We start from the raw sequence: 16,543 nt of genomic DNA, 5'->3' as shown, positions 1-16,543 counted from the left end.
GTGCCAATGGGGGGAAATGCCCCTTATCGCAGCGTGCGGAGGGCTCCCGGCCAGTCTGTTTTGTCCTCGCTGTCCTGCCCTAATGCACGCCGAGTGCGGCTTTCTCTCCTGAAGGACTGTAGAATTCGCTAGGCCCGGCAGATGAAAACCCTCAGTCGGTGAGCCAGGCTTCCCGGGCTGCTGAGAGTGCGCCCTGCGGACCTTCTGCCGAACCAGAAACCGTTTCAAATGCACATTCCGGGCCAACCCCAGAACCGCGGGGTCTTGGGTCTGGGGATGGGGCCCGTCTGCCTTTTAACAAGCTAACAAGCTGCTCTGGGTCCCCCCCCCAGCATCCACCCTGCCATCTGAGCGCACCTGTTAAGCATCCTGGGGTCTCAGGGGACCCTCCCCTCTCCTCTTCCACTCGTTTCCAGGCAGAAGGGGTGAGGGAGTAACCTGGTGGGCAGGACGCGGGCTGGAAGCCAGCGAGGCCTGGGTTCAGATTGGGTGCTCGCCCCCGGATGGCATGACCTTGGGCCTTGACCTCCTCATTCTGGCGTCTCCTCAAGGGAAGGGGGTACCTGTTGGCTCCTCTCAGGGATTGTTGCAAGAGTTCAGTGAGATGTTTGCTAGGAGCAGGGAGACCCGGCGAGCCGGGCATGTCCGTCCAGGCCCCAGGCATCTCCCCAGCAGCCACTGTGCCCGTCCCCAACTCCATCCGGGCCCGAGCTCCTGCTCCACCCCTGGGGACCCTCCGGGGGCCCAGCTTGCCCCCTCAGAGCCAGGCCAAGGCCACCGGCTGCTGAATCCAGAGCCCTGAGGGGCTTCTTTTCTGCTCCTTCTAGGATGCTTGAAAATGAGGACTTCCTTAAGTCCGTGACTGCACTGACCCAGGAAGCCAAGTGCCAGCTGACCGTGTGCAGCAGGGAGCAGAGTGTGGGGGACCGGTGGATGCAGGTGTGCGGCCCTGTGGGCCGGGGGAGCTGGGACACGCGGGGTGGGTGCTCCTGAGGGTCAAGCGACACTGGGGGACCCAGGCTCCTGGGGCTGGGCCCGGCGGCTCACTGGCCACCGTCCCTCAGAGGGGCAGGAAGTGAGGAGCCCCTGAGAGTCCCCGCGTACGGGGGCCCAGGCCAGCGATTAAACTGCCGTGCTCACCAAGATGAAAACCACCTGCCTGCCCAAAAACTCAGATGGCGTCTGGAAATGACGCGAAGCTCAGGGGGCTGGAGCTCAGCGGGTCACCCCAGTGGCCCTCCCTCCAAGCCAGGTTTCTGGACGCAGTCGCCAGCCTGGCCTCCCAGCCTGGCCGCCCCTTACCTGGTGCCAGCCTGTCGGCCGCACCGTATCTCCATTCCGCTTCTGTGCCAGGCTCCCTGCTCATGCCGTGAGCTCCCTGAGCTCAGGGACTGAGTCTCACTCAGCTCTGCACCCAGCGTGGCACGGGGCAGTGGCTGTGGGCAGCCGGCGGGCTGGACCGAACCTCCTTGCCCTTCCCTTGCTTTCTCAGGCTCCTTGCCCTGCCATGCCGGTTGGTCGCCCTGCTCTGGCCTCAGTGCCTTTGCTCTTGCCGCGGCCCCTCACCACTGTCCTCCCCGTCCCCATCCCCCACGTCCGGGTCATGCTCGCACCATCCTGGCTTGAAAGCTTCCCCTCCCCCAATTTCCCCATCCCTCTCCCAACCCCACGCATAAACCCTCCCTTCCTCTTGCGTCGTTCCGTGTTGAGTCGGATCGAACGGCACGAAATTGCTGATGGCACATTTTTGACCTACAGGAGTGGTAATTCCGGGGGGTTCAGCCTAAAAGTAGTCTCATCCGTCCGCCAGAACGCGGGCAGGACTTGGGTTCATTGCCAAGCCCTTTCTGCTTCTGCCCCACGGGCGAGGCTGGGTCCGACCTGCCCCCTTTTGGGGGACGGGATCTCGTGCTCCCACCTCAGGCCTCAGCTTAGCAGAGCATCAGGAGCCCCTCCTGGGTGTCCCCACAGACCCTCACCTCCCCGCCCAGCACCTCACACTGGGTGCGAGGTGCCCGGCTTCCTGAGGGCAGGGTCTGAGGCTCGCTCACCGGGTCCCCGGCACCTGCAGCACTCGGTCCCAGCACTCACCAGGAGTGGGGGTGAACTTGTTGGGGCAAACACAGGATAATAAACTCCGCTTCCTCAGAGCCCCTTCTCTGGGGTGGAATTTGCCCTTGACCACGGCGTGGGAGGGGGACGGATGGTTCTGCGCCCACCCCCACCCCCCCGATCCCTGCACTGGGTGTCACAACCCAGAGAGCACGCGTTTCAGCCTTCCTTTCGCTCGCTCCACACACAGGACGAGATAGAGGTCGGCTACATCCAAGCCCCGCACAAGACACTGCCCGTGGTCTTTGACTCTCCAAGGAACAGAGGCTTGAAGGAGTTCCCCATCAAGTGCATGCTGGTACGTGCTGGGGGGGCCGGCAGTGCTGAAACCCCCTTGCCCCAGGTCTCCCTCCTCACTGCCCGTCCCCCCCTCCCCTCCCCCGCCAGCCCCCGTGGCTGAGCACACCCGCTCCGTAGATGCAGCTCCTGCTTGAGCCGCCATCAACGCAGGTGGACCGTGTTATTTTTGTCATTGCCGAGACGAGATCTGGCCCTTCCTTTCCCAAAGCTCTTTCCAGCCATGAGCTCAGCCTGTCCTCAGAATAACCCTGCCAAGGACGTAGGTCAGGCTTGGGCATCCTTGGTCCTCTGAAGATGCTCTTGTGGCAAGGTGGGGGGGTGGAGCCAGGACTGGCACCTTCCCTGGTGTCCGGCTAGAGGATCTGTCTTTTGGGTGGGGTCCGGCCTCGGGGGGTGTTCCATCTGGGGTGTGGGGTGGGTTTGGGGATCAGGGTGGTCATTTCCTAGATGTGACCGTGTGTGTGTTTGGGGGTGGGGGTAGGGGTGACATATTGGTGAATCATGCCGGACTAGCCTGGCAGGTTTGAGTAAACTCAGCAGAGACTTATAATGATAACGATAGTTACATTTATCAAGCCCGTATTCTGTGTCGGTCAAGGTGCCAGATTCTTTACGTGCGCTGACTCATTTCATTTGTCCGACAACCTTCAATCTAGATGCTGTCACTAGGCCCATTATATAGATGGAGAAATTGAGGCTCAGAGAGGTGAAGCAGCTTTTCCAAGGTCACACAAAGAGAGAGGAGAGGCTGGCGGGTCCGGCTCCGGGAGCTCTGTGGCCAGCATGCCACCAGGCCCGCATTCCAGGCTGATTCCAGGTGTCCAGGGATGGAGGAAGGAGTGTGGGGTGTAAGGTTTGCTCTGATGAATGGCTTTCCGGGGAGCACCCTGAGCCCCAGGGAAGGGGAAGCGGCTCTGCCCACACAGGAAGCTTTGAAAGGGAATCTGAGTTCAACTCAGCACCTTGTCTGAGTCCCTCTCGCTCTCCTGGGCTGAGTGGGGCTGATGCAGAGATTTTGTGGGTCCACGGTGTCTGTCTGTGTGGAATCAGGCTAATCCTGTTTCAGGACCCTGGGGACAGATGAGCCAGCTGCCCCTGGGACCTTCGTCCCTCCGTCTGTTTTCAGCCCTGCTCTGCTCTGCTCAGGGGCCTCTCACTTTGGTAATCTGAGTGTGACAAAGGTCAGATTCTCTGATGCCACAAGCGACATCTCCAGAGTCCTGTTGGGCAGACAGACGCCTCAGCACGGGTGTCCTCATCCTTTCCCACACCCGGCCTCGGACGAGGGGCCGCGATGTTTTCTTAGGCAAGCACATCTGCGGTATTCCGACTCCCATCACTCAGGAAAAGAATTGGGATAAAAGTCAAACTTGTCACCAGGCGACAACCCCCTCTGCTTTTCCAGACCCATCCCGAGCCACTCTCCCTGTCCCCCAGCCAGCTCTAACCTCACCGGCCTCCTTCCTGTTCTTCAAATGCACCCAACTTGTACCCACCTCGTTTGCATATGCTGTTCCCTCTGCCTATAATGCTGTTCCGCTTCACACGTCCAGCTGGGTCTCGCTTCAGTGCCCTCCTCAGTGAGGCCATCCCTGACCCTGCAGGACTCCCGCCCCAACCCCTCGCATTCTTGTTGGTTTCACCTTGTTGGTTTCTTCCGGAGTGTTTTGTTACAAATCACTGACTCGTTACTTCCGTTTTATTGTCTGTTACTTCCGTTTTATTGTCTGTTTCCCGGCTAGACCGGCAGCAGCAGGAGGGCGGAGCCTGAGGCCGGGGTGCCCATCACTGTGCACAGGCCCGTTAGCACGCAGCTCCACATGCGGTGGGTGTTCTTCCCAAAAGACAACGTCAGTAAATTTTGGACACCCATCCGTGGGAGACCAGCAGCGCTTACTGTAAATAGAAAGGCAACCGTGAAAGTAAATAGGATTAAAGCAAATAATGTTACTAAAGCCAGCTCGGTATGAACGAGAGCAAGCGGGAAGCCCAGATGGGCTCTCTGGCTGTTAAAGGGGGAGATCGGCTGGTTTTGACGATAGATTTGCACACTCCGGGTCTTTGATGAACCAGAAAAAGACTAGAGGAGAGTTAAGCGGGCCACATGTTTCTAAGTCTGTGCTAGAAGCCGGATCAGCTGGGGTCACACGTGTGAGCTTCCCCTGCCCATCCCACTCCCTGGGGGTGGGGGTGGGGGGGTACTTCTGCAGACCTTGGGCACGCCTTCACTGGCCTTCAGAAATCCAAGCCTTGACCCACGGGACACCGGGGCGGCTCAGTCTGTTAAGCGTCGGACTCTTTGATTTCAGCTCGGGTCATGATCTTGTGATTCATGAGTTCGAGTCCCACATCAATCAGGCTGTGTGCTGGCAGTGGGGAGCCTGCTTGGGATTCTCTCGCGCGCCCTCTCTCTCTGCCTCTCCCCTGCTTACCCTTGCTCTCTCTCTAAAATCAATAAAGAAGAAAGAAATCCAAACCTGCAGTCTGTGACACGGAGACCCTCTCATGGCAACGGCCAAGGCAATGACTTGTATGAGTTTATCATTCATTCATCAGACATTCTTTGAGCCCATTCTCCATACCCAGCCTTGTTCTGGGCTCTTGGAGTATATCAGTGAGCGCTGCAGTGGCCCCCACCCTCATGGAGGTGACATTCTAGCCCGGAAAGACAGACGATAAGCTAAGCACAACAATAAATAAATTATATTGTATGTTGGGAGGTGGGACCTAGTGCTATAGGTGAAAAAAAAAAAAAAAAACAGAATCGAGAGGCTCCCAGGCGCCAGAGTAGTGGGAAGATTACACTGCAATTTTAAACAGGATGGTCAGGTAGGGCCTCTGAGAAGCAGACACACGCACAAAAACTCAAAAGAGGTGAAAGAGTCGGCTATGTGGGTGTCTGGGTGAAGAGAGTTCTAGGCAGAAGAAACAGCCAGCGCAAAGGTCCTGAGGCACGAGCACACCTGGCATGTTCAGGGAAGCGTGAAGAGGCCAGAAGGGGTGAAGCAGAGTGGGCAAGAGGAAGGGTGGGAGCTCTTGGCCCCATCTGGCGGGAGAACGAAGGCCTTTCTCAGCAATGAGACCGTCAACATTCCTGAAGATGTCGCCATCACTCTGAGGAGAGGCACTGTTATTTGCGAAGGGCCCCAGAGGAACCCTGCGGAGGGACTTCAACCACAGCAGTGTAGAGCTCAGTCTCCCTGGAAGGAAAACGAAGAGCTCTGAGTTGACGCATGGTGGAAAACTGGAGAGCTGGCTACCGTTCGCACCATCTGTAGTCGTGTGCAGAACACGGTCAAGGGCGTCACGCTGGGCTTCCGTTACAAGATGAGGCCCGTGCCCGCTCGCTCCTCCACCGACGTCATCGTTCGGGAGAATGGCGCTCTCGTCGAGATCCAAAATCTCTCGGGTGAAAAAAAACACACCCCGCAGGGTTCGGATGAGGCCAGGCGTTTGCTTGTTCGGTATCTCAGGCCCAGAAAGATGAGTTCATTCTTGAAGGAAATGACATTGAACTTGTATCGAAACTCAGCTGCTTTTGATTCAGCAGGCCACAAGCGTTAAAAATAAGGACGTCAGGAAATCTGGGGATGGTGGCGAGGTTTCTGAAAAAAGGAACGGTTCGGCAGGCTGATGAATAAGGACTAAGTTGTCCAGCTACAGAAACTGCAAGATGCCAGATAATTTTTCAGACCTACTTGGCATATTTTAAAGATGCGATAAAAGGCATATTGATTTGGGGCGGGTGGGGGCGCGGGGAAGAAGCGAGCGAGGAAGGAGAGGCTGGCTGTCAGAGAGGTGATGGGGATGACGCGGGGGCTGTTTGTTTAAGCTCTGGGAAACTGGGGAGTTGTTGCGGGCTCCTTTTTTTACGTTTGTTTATTTTTGAGAGAGAGGGGGAGAGAGAGGGAGAGGGTGCATGTGCGCGGGGGAGGAGCAGAAAGAGAGGGAAAGAGAGAATCTCAAGCAGGCTCCGTGCTGTCAGTGCAGAGCCTGACATGGGGCTCGAGCTCCCGAACCAGGAGATCGTGACCTGAGCTAGAGATTAAGAGTCAGGCACTTAACCAACTGAGCCACCCAGATGCCCCAGGAATGATGGCTTTTAAACTGTGAGCGTCATAGACCTCCTTGAGAGGACTCCTCTTCCCAGAGAAATGCACGGAAGCTCACCATTTGGAATCTACCTGCAGGGAGTCGGTGGCCCCAGTGAAGCTCTGTCGATTTGTAAAAAGCTAGGGCTAGTGCAGTAGACAGAATGGCGGTCCTCGAACACGGCCCCGTGCGAATCCCCAGGACCTGATGCTATCTTGTGGCAAAAGGCACTTTGCAGATGTGATGAAGTTAGGGACTCTGGGATGGGGGAGGTGCCCCTGAGTTATCTGGCGGGCTCTGTGCCATCGTGGTGCTCCTTGGAAGAGGGAGGACGGAGTGGGAGAAGGCCCTTGATGTTGGAGGCGGAGGATGTAGCAATGCGCCTTGAAGCTGGGGGGAGAGCCCACCAGCCACGGCGGCTACTGGAGGCCGAAAGGGGCAAGGAGACAGGTTCTCCCCTCAGAGCCTCTGGAAGGAACTGGCCCTGCCACACCTTGACATTAGCCTGGTGAGACCGGTTTCAGACCTCTGACCCCCAGAGCCGACAGAGGATAAACGCGTGTTGTTTTAAGCCGCTAGATGTGTTACAGCAGCCACAGCGAACTCGCGCGGGGCAGGAGATTGTTCCCGCAGAGACCCACGCGGGGACGTCGCGGCCATTCGGCAAGGCCCGCTCCAGCCCGAGGTCAGGAGGCAGGGTGGCGTGGTGCAAGAGGGCTTGCTGTAGAGACAGCTCGAATCTGCGTCCCTCCACCGACGGGCCGTGGCACCTGATGAAGCCACACGCCGCTCTGAGCTGCGTTTCTTCTCTGCAGAATGAGGGCAAAAATGATACTTCGCAGATCCGTTGTTACGGTCGAGTTAAGGTTTGCAAAAGCAGCGGGCGCGTATGAGGCACTCGACAAACGCCGGTCCCTTTTCTTAACCAGCTGGTTTGGCACCCCTTCTGCATGTCCTACAAGCGACAGCGGTGCCTGGGCTGTACCGGCCGCTGACCGTTCCCGAATCCTTCCCGTGACTCGGCTCCCGCCCTCTCCTCACGCGGGGACCGTGTTCTCTAACGCTTGGTACATGCTTCTCCCATCCCAGGGTCCGGATTTTGGCTACGTGACTCGAGGGCCCCAAACAGGAGAGGTTTCTGACCTCGACTCCTTTGGAAATCTGGAAGTGAGCCCCCCGGTCAAGGTTGGGAGGAAGAAATACCCTCTGGGCAGGATCCTCATTGGCAGCAGCTGCTACCCCAGGTGAGGAGGGGAGGGGCGGAGAGGGGTGGCCCCAGGGCCACAGTGGAAGCCCTCCCTACTTGCTTCCGACCCCAGGGCCTCGACAGACTCCAGGGACTTGGGAACTGTGGGGGTCATCGGGGAAGGCCTCGCTGAGAAGGCAGCTCGTGAGCGAAGGCCTGACGACAGTAAGGACATGGCTGCGTGGAGATCTGGGACAGAGGGCTCCTGGCAGCCGAAAGAGCATGTGCCAAGGCCCTGAGGCAGAACTGAACTGGGTGTGTTCAAGAAGGCCAGAGGGGCTAGAGCACATTGAGAGAGAGCAAAGGGCTAGATCAGGAAGGACCGTGGAGGCCAGAGCGAGGAGAAAACTGAAGCCCAGAGAGGTGAAGGAATGTCCCCAAGGCCACACAGCTAATCAGAGATCATCCGCTCAGACGGGCCCGGCTCTCCACGGAGCTGTGAGCCATGTTTACCCACAACGCCAGCATCTGGGCTGAGCCAGTGGGTTTTGCTTCCCGAGGCTAAGCTCTGGTCTTATTTGCCGTACTGACTCGGTGCCTCAGTTTCCCCCAACACAACCGGGATGGCAATTCGTAAAGTCCCCCGGTGTTTGAGGAGACAGTTAAAGGCGTCCAGGCTTCTGAATCCCTTCCCTAGCTGAAGAAGACCCCCGACCCCTTTGCCCAGCCTCCAGGCCGTCGGAGATCTCCCTGTTGCCCCCCGCCCCCCATGACGCCCCCTTCATCCTGTGTCGGCAGCAACGAGAGCGAGGAGATGCACCAGGCCTTGCAGGACTTCCTCAGCGCCCAGCAGGTGCAGGCGCCCGTGAAGCTCTACTCCGACTGGCTGTTTGTGGGCCACGTGGACGAGTTCCTGAGCTTCGTCCCGGTGCACAAGGTGCAATGTGGGGGGCTGCCTGGAGGAAGGCACACACCTCCGCCCTGGGCTCCCAGGTTTTGCTCAGCGCTCGCTCTGCCTGGGATGGGGGAGGGGGCCTGGCCTCACGTGCGGGACTAGCTTTCCCTCAACCCCAGGAGGGGGCCAGCCTGGGTCCAAGCCCGCCCTTCTGGGAGCCCCAGGGGCAAAGCTGACCTCTGACCCCAGCGTTTCATGCCTCCAGGGCTTCCGGCTGCTTCTCGCCAGCCCCAGGTCCTGTTACAGGCTGTTCCAGGAGCAGCTGGAGGAGGGCCACGGCGAGGCTCTGCTATTTGAAGGGGTCAAGAGTAAGTTGGCTGTGCCTTGCGTTTCCACCCGGGGTCCTTTCTCTGCCTTCGCGTGGCCTCCTGTTGCCAGGTGGGGGCACCTAGAACACCTGTCCTCTGAGCACCCGCTGTGCGCCAGACATTGTGCTCCGGGCCAGGGGTGCTGTGTGAACAGGGCAGACGAGCTCCCTGCTGCTGCTGCGACGGCCCGCAGTCCTGGGGAAGCGAGTCAGGAAAACAGCCGCAGCACAGGGGCTGGAGGGTATCTGGGAGGAGTCCGAGGGAGGCTTCCTGGAGGAGGCAAAGAGCAGGCAGGAGCATGACGAATGAGCAGGAGTTCACCCAGTGGGGTGGCGGGATGAGAGGAAGAGAGGTAGCTCAGACAGAGGGAACCGTCAATGCGAAGGCTCAGAGGCAAGAGAGAGTGAAATGTGTTTGAGGACCCGCATGAAAGTTCAGTCTGGCTGGAGGTAATCTCAAAGTCCACAGATAGGGGCTGGTGTCAGAGGTCAGTAAGTCACGGCTGAGAGTTTTTACGTCGTCTCCGTAGAATGTCGTGTTGCATCAGGCAACGGTTAGACCTCTGTTTGCCGTTCGCTGGATGGGAATTTTTTGGAGACAATTTAAGGGGGTGAGAGCCACACCTTTAAGGAGAACTCGCGCTGAGAAAATACGTTTGTTAAGGCACGTGCCTCCCGGCTGCGCACAACAAACCTACCTGTTAGGAATTCTAGCCGCCCCCATTTTATAGATGGGAAAACTGAGTCCCCACCGTGCCCACCAGGAGGACGGAAATTGACCTCCGAGTTCACCTGCTTTTGTTTTTTTTCTTTTTCTCCGTGCCAGAAAAAAAACAGAAAATAAAGGACGTTCTGTCCAACGAGAAATTGAGAGAAGATAATTCGTACGTGCAGGTACCAGCCTGGGTGCCGGAGACGCCACAGTCCGGGCAGACCTAACCTCCCGCCCCCACCACCTTCCCTACCATCAGAGGCACAAGGGCGGAGCCTTCCACCAGCTGCCCGTAGGCTTGGTGGCAGGTGGCTCCGGGATTCGGGTCAATGTGTGTGGGACAGAGAGAGAGACTTCAGTCACCACTGCAGGAACACACACGAGTGATGCATGGAAAAGAAGGGAAGCAAAATCGGGAAAGCTGGAGCCAGAGAAAGACGGGGGGAGCTCTCGGAAACAGGGACAGAGGCAGGAGAGAGGCCAAGTGCTAGAGTGACCGGAAAGACAGGGACGCACAAGCAGAAGCAGGAGGCAGAGGGACTGAGCGGAGCAGAGCAGGAAAGGAGGGAAGAAAAGGAGGGGCCCGTCACTGCCTCCCCGACCTCGTCCCTAGTCCTTCCCTTGGCCAGGCCTCAGCCCCAGACTGTCCTCCTCCGCGGCGGTCCCCACCCCTCCTTCACTCCCCACCCCACCGTGCCCACCGCCCCCTCACCACCCCCCACCCCCTCGTTGCCCGCCCCACCCCTGCCTGAGTCGGCCCCCTCCCCGCCCCCCTAGAAATGCATTGACTGGAACCGGGAGGTGTTAAAGCGGGAGCTGGGCCTGACCGAGCGGGATATCGTGGACATCCCCCAGCTCTTCAAGCTCCAGGATGACCTCCAAGGGAGACTCAAGGCCGAAGCCTATTTCCCAAACATGGTGAGGAGGGGGGCTTTGGTTGGGCTCGCCTTTGCCAGTGGCCTCAAGTCAGGACCCCCGGGTGTGGGTCCAGGGGGCTTGGCTGTCTGCTCGGGGCTGGCGTGGCCGCGTGCCGCCCCCAGGGCGGCTCTGGGCGGCTCACAGCCATGACGGTGTGGGGCTCCCGCTTCACAGATGAGGCACAGAGAGGTCGGGCCTCCCGCACAAGGACACACAGCTGGCGACATGGGATTTAGAGCTGGAATTCGAACCAGGGGTCTGGCTGCAGAGCCCACACGCTGACCCCCGAGGCACTGCCGGCTACGGATTTCCCGGCGGGGGCAGGGGGGCGGGGGGACGGTGTAGGTGTGCCCTTGAGCTCTCCGTTTCAAGTACCATTGGGAAGGGGAAAAGCCGGGGGCACCATTTCAGACTGGGTGGTCCGGGCAGGCCGTGAGGCTAGCACTGCCTGGGCTGGGCGGATTCACTCCTCTGACGGGTGAACTCGGGGGGGGGGGGATCCCACCCTGGTCAAGAACTTTTAACTGTGACCCCCTCCTCGCCCACCCCAAGACCGTCTTAAAGCCATCCACGGCACTTCTACCATCCCCGTGCCCTTCCTCTGTCTCTCCAAAGGATACCCGAGGGCCGGGAAGAAAGCCCAGCTGGGGCCCTCAGCTACCCTGTCCTGCTGGGGCTGGGCCAGTCCCGGCACAGTGGACGTCAGACTGGTTTCCCCAGGTCCCTGGGGTTCCAAGGCAGCGGTTGGGATTTTTTTCCGTCTTAGGCATTGAGGTGCTACAGAAGATTTTATTTAGAAGAAGAGGTTCCGTGGCTAAACCAACAAGGCAGGAAGGGGCACCTTGAATAAAAGCCCTTGGCCCCGAGCATTTGTTTCTGCCTGTCAGTCCAGCCAGGTTCCCCAGGCAGGAAAGAGGGTGGATGCCACCAGCCGGGGGGAGGGGGGGGTGAGGCATCGCAAATGAAGTGAGACCGGCGACCGTGGGTGCCTTCGCTGTTCGAGGCCCCGAGCAAGAGTCGTGATTCCCCCCCGCCCCCCGGGAGCCCACGGTGGGAGCGGGGAGGGCGTGGGTGTGGAACAGGCAGAGAAACTCAGAGGGCGAGACCCCCCAGCACGGGCTGTGTCTGAGTGGTGGCAGAGAGTGAGATGCCTTTCCACGACTCCTGAGCCCTGGAGACCGACTCTGCACCTGCTGCGTGCCAGCACGGTGCCCCGTGAGCCTGACGTCTGATTGTCACGGCAGCGGCAGTGTGTTTGGGCTCCTTTTGCTGCTGCGTCTCAGAGAGGGAAAGTGACTTGCCTAAGGTCACACAGCTATTGAGTAACAGGGCTGGGAGTCGAACCTCTGTTGGCCTGGAGTCAACACCTTTGTCCTTTCTCACCTCCCAAGATAGTGGAGGGAATAGTCATTTCCATAAACTTCCATATCCGGAGAGCGCTACCAAAAAGGTGGTCATTTGTGCGTCCGTTCAACAGGTACTTCCCAAGTGCCTTCGTTATGCCAGGCGCCATGCCGGCCGCTGTGGGAGCACAGAGGGGGAGCACCGAGTGCCGCAGTTCAGGGACTCGCGGGCGGCTTCCCAAAGCGGGTGGCATTTGAGCTGGCCCTTGAGTCGCAGAGAGTTTTCCAGAAGGTGGCAGGGGGGCGAGAGCATGGGTCCCGGAGTCTGCCAGACTTGGGTATGAGGCCTGGACCAGGCAGCCCGCTTGACCTGCCTGGGCCTCAGTTTCCCCCTCTGCGAAGTGGGGCTGCTGTTGCTGAAGGTCAGAAGAAAAGGGGGCCCCTCGGAGGGTGATGAGGGCTGCACGCCGGCGCCCCTGACCCGGGGACCCCGCGTCTTTGCAGGTGAACATGTTGGTGCTGGGGAAGCACCTGGGCATCCCCAAGCCCTTCGGGCCCATCATCGACGACCGCTGCTGCCTGGAGGAGAAGGTGCGGTCCCTGTTGGAGCCGCTGGGCCTCCACTGCACCTTCATCGATGACTTCTACGCGTACCACCTGCGGCACGGGGAGGTGCACTGTGGCACCAACGTGCGCCGGCGGCCCTTCTCCTTCAAGTGGTGGCACATGGTGCCCTGAGCCCATCCCCCCACCCCATCCTGTGCCCTGAGCCCATCGCCCCACCCCATCCTTTCCTTCCGAAGCTCCCGGCCAGACACTCTGATCCCCTGCAGTGTGGCATCGCAAGAACTCTTAGGGACATTTTGGCCCCCTGGGCGTGGCCGCCTTCCAAGGCAGCGGCTTGCTTCCTTCCGCTGTGCCCTGTGGGGCCGTCGTCTCGCGGTTCAGGAGTTTGAGCCTCCCATCGGGCTCTGAGCTGACAGCACAGGGCCTGTTTGGGATTCTCTCTCCCTTTCGCTCTGCCCTTCCCCAACTCTCTGTCTCTCAAAAATAAATGAATGAGCTTAAAAATCATAATAAAATAAATAAAAATTAAGGCCAGATCTTGGCTCCTTAGCGTCCGAGATACTAAGAAAACGGCAGAGTTTTCATGTGCTCGTGGCGGACGTGTGACGGTGGAAGAGGAGGGCGTCCGAAGCCTCTTCCCTCAGACTATGCGGAAAGGGACCCCTAAAAAACCCGGGTCAAAATGTGCTCCTCTGACAAGAGTCAGCTGCTCCCCCTCCAGAATGGCTGGGGCAAAAATGCACGTGTTTTCTGTGGACCAGAAAGGGGACCGTGCACAAGGGGGAGTCCCGTATGAGGTTGTCCCCAAACCTTAGAGCAGCCTGGAGCTGCCACCCACCTCAGCAGACGGAAGGGAAATGTTTGGCTGCATTGCTGGGGCTGCAGAAGGACCGAGGGACAAGCAGGTGGCTGAAGCAGACCTTGGCACCAAGACAGGTGCAGGGGAGAGTCCCCCGGCCACCCTTGGGGGGTGAGAACCTCTGCGAAGGACCAGGGAAGCCCACGTGAGAGAAGACACCGGCTGTGAGTCCTGCCGGCCCCACAGAGCACGGAGCTGTCCTAGGACAGTACCTGGGAAGCCAGAACTTTCGGGCCGTCTCCCCTCCCTCCCCCAGCTACTTTCCTGTGGCTACTGTAACCGATTACCACAAACTGGGTGTCTTAAGACCACAGAAATTTATCCTCACGGTTCTGGAGGCCCGGGGTTGAAAATCGGTTTCACCGGGCTGAAATCAAGGGGTGGGCAGGGCCGTGTCCCCTCCGGGGGCTCTGGGAGGAGTCAGTTCCTTGTCTGGCTCCTGGTGGCCTCTGGCATGCTTCCGGTCCCTGCCCGTGGTCAGCCTGCCTTCTTTTCTGCGTGCGTCGAATCTCCCCCTGCCTCTCTCTTACAAACACACTTGTCATTGCATTTGGGGTCCTCCCAGAAGAGCCAGGAACAATCTCCCCATCCCAAAGTCTCGTGGTCACAGACTCCGGGGATTAGGACCCGACATCTTTTGGGGGCCGTGTTAACCTCCCGCAGGTTAGGAACCGCTGTTTCCGGATGCGGCAGGTGGAGGAGGCGGAGAGAAGCGGGGCATCCCTTTCCCACAGCTTGCAGCTCTGCGCCTGCCTTAAACCCTGACGGGAAAGGGACAAGGCTTTGGAAAAATTGAGAGCTAACGGACACGTAACTTTGTGTAAGGCTAAGGTGTACAACGTGTTGATTTGATATGCACAGCAGAACGATCACCACCGCGGTGTTAGCCAAGGCCTCCATCACGCCACGTGATTATCATTTCTTCTTTGTGGGGGCAGATTTCATCTTGTAAAACCACGGCAGAGCGTTTCCTTTTGTGTGGGGTTCGGCTTTTGAACTTCTGCGTTGAAATTGTCCGGGGCCTGTTTTACGTCTCGTTTCCGGACACGGATTCGGAGAGGGAGATGTGCCTGCAGGTGGCGGATGGGGACCGGGAGGGGGGTGCCCTCGGGAACCACAGGGGACAGGGGAGGGAGGGGGCGGGGGCAGCAGGAGCCAATGCACAGGGATGTGGTGGCCACAAAGATTCGGGGTAAAACACGAGATGCTCTGGGGCTGGGATAGGCCCTCGGGGTTGTCCTGAATTAAGACAAGCAGCCTGCCTTTTGTCCCCCCTCCCATTGGAGGAAGCTCCCCCCAAAGAGGGGACACGGCCTTGGGACCTGGCGTGGACGATTTCAGGGGTGGGGGCTGCTGTGAGCAGCCGGGGAAATGAGCGCCTGCGTCCTGAAGGGGTCACGTGGTATCATGGCATCCGTCACAGTGACCTAAAGTGACCACGGGACCCGGATACCTGAGTGATGAGGCAGCCTCACTGAGAAGCCGAGGGGGACCGTCTACACCGAGCAAACGTGTAGGGAGCCATGGGAGTCCAGGTAAACTAGGCTCGGTTTGGTCAGAAGCCCACTCAGTTATCTTCTCGAGGGCCGCAGGGGTCATGCAGTCGTGCACATCGCAAGAATTTATTGAGCACCTACTATGTCCAGGACGCTTCTGCGGGTGCTGGAGATTCAGTGGTGAACAGGGAGCCCCTGGAGAGGAAGCAGGGTCCACTCTAGATCTCTCCGAGTCCCTTCCATGCCCAGAGGGGTCTCCACCCTCCAGGCCGGGAGCGCTCGTCCTCACGGTGCTCAGAACCCCCGCACAAGGCAGGGCTACCCCAGGGCGGCGAGGGCGGCAGAGCTCCCAGGCTGTCTGGCTCCAGAGCCCAGAGCCCAGCCCTCAGCAACCCCTCCCTCGTCCGACCATCCCCTCCCTCCAGCCCCCCTCCCTCCAGCCCCCCTCCCGGCCCAGCGTGTGTGTGAGCAGACGGGCGGGGAGGTGGGTGGGTGCGGGTGAGTGCATACATGGGCTGTATTTTGCCGCTTTCAGCCCAACCAGAAGGGCCTTGGGGGGGGGGTCTTCCTGGCCAACCCGCTGCCTCCGAGAGCCCCCTAAACAAAGCCACCCCTGATAGCTACGCGTCATGCTTCCGGCTTCCAAAGAGGGAGGTTTCTCCTTCTCAGTCCTGAATCTAACAAGCCTGGCTGACCGAGCAGTCTCCACTCAGCACCCAGCCTGCGCCCCCTGGGCTGTGACACACGGGTCACGCATCACAGCGTTGTGCGTCAGGGCAAAAGCCCGAACCCAAATACGTCTGCAGAGAACGGTGTGGCCCTGCTCGGAGTACTACGGAGCCACGAGCAAGGGTAAGGGTGCTTTTCACGTGCTGCTAGAAAGCGCTTCCCTCCGAGTTACATCATCCAGTGCAAACGGCGGGATACGGACCCTGCGGAGCACCCACTGCCGTTTACATAAAAATAAGAGGGAGGGGGAGGATACGGACACGTGTGTGCTTGGTCCCGTGCAGGAGGCGCCCTCTGTTGCAAGACTCTTTGAAGTCGGGCCCATGTGAACGAGGTAGCTGTTCAAGAATAACCCGTAACAGGGGCACCTGAGCGGCTCAGTCGGTTAAGCGGCCGACTTCGGCTCAGGTCACGATCTCGCGGTCCGTGAGTTCAAGCCCCACGTCGGGCTCTGTGCTGACAGCTCAGAGCCCGGAGCCTGTTTCAGATTCTGTGTCTCCCTCTCTCTGACCCTCCCCTGTTCATGCTCTGTCTCTCTGTCTCAAAAATAAATGTTAAAAAAAAAAATTAAAAAAAAAAAAAAGAATAACCCGTAACATGAAACGTCAAATGTGGAACGAACACACAGCTTTCAAGACAGCTGGTGAGTCTCTTGGGCCGGGGGAGGAGCTCTTTGCCCAGTGAGCTCAGGGAAGACGGAGAGCGGCTGGCGACCTGGGCTCTGCAGGGGCCCCTCCATTTGCACGTGCCATCCGGGCCCTCGCTGTGTTCCCTCCGGGAGCGGCTGACACCGCTGTGGACAAGGAGCGCCGCCGCCCCCTTCACCACCTGGGGATGGGCCGCACCCCAGACCTGCCGGGCCCAGGCATCTAGAACATTAACGAGCCTCCCGATCATTTTTGCAACCAGCGTGTGGCCTGGGAAACGCTGGTCCAGCGCTTGGCCGGGCTCTGCTCCTCGTTTGCCA

The 16,543-nt window shown here is 59.1% G+C and overlaps 1 protein-coding gene across 3 annotated transcripts in view; it reads left to right on the top strand.

Annotated features, from left to right (window-relative positions):
* The window catches only part of PADI4 (peptidyl arginine deiminase 4), a 32,893-nt gene extending 19,872 nt beyond the window's left edge, over nucleotides 1-13,021 (top strand). For 2 of the 3 annotated variants that reach the window (XM_019461536.2, XM_019461537.2), the window contains 8 exons: nucleotides 828-939; nucleotides 2,303-2,410; nucleotides 7,594-7,748; nucleotides 8,489-8,627; nucleotides 8,851-8,953; nucleotides 9,779-9,846; nucleotides 10,442-10,582; nucleotides 12,430-13,021. In XM_019461536.2, coding sequence (XP_019317081.1) covers nucleotides 828-939; nucleotides 2,303-2,410; nucleotides 7,594-7,748; nucleotides 8,489-8,627; nucleotides 8,851-8,953; nucleotides 9,779-9,846; nucleotides 10,442-10,582; nucleotides 12,430-12,663 — 1,060 coding nt within the window. In that variant the 3' untranslated portion in view covers nucleotides 12,664-13,021. Of the gene's footprint in view, nucleotides 1-827; nucleotides 940-2,302; nucleotides 2,411-7,593; nucleotides 7,749-8,488; nucleotides 8,628-8,850; nucleotides 8,954-9,778; nucleotides 9,847-10,441; nucleotides 10,583-10,756; nucleotides 10,882-12,429 lie in introns of those variants that run through there. The other variant, XM_053898908.1, reaches the window with a different exon arrangement.
* The last annotated feature ends 3,522 nt before the right edge of the window (nucleotides 13,022-16,543 follow it).

This window comes from Panthera pardus, unplaced genomic scaffold (assembly GCF_024362965.1).
Source record: "Panthera pardus isolate Hobbes unplaced genomic scaffold, ASM2436296v1 HiC_scaffold_11, whole genome shotgun sequence".
NCBI classification, from domain to species: Eukaryota; Metazoa; Chordata; class Mammalia; order Carnivora; family Felidae; genus Panthera; species Panthera pardus.
Note: the sequence above shows the minus strand (reverse complement) of the source record. Positions and strands in the feature narration are given on the sequence as shown.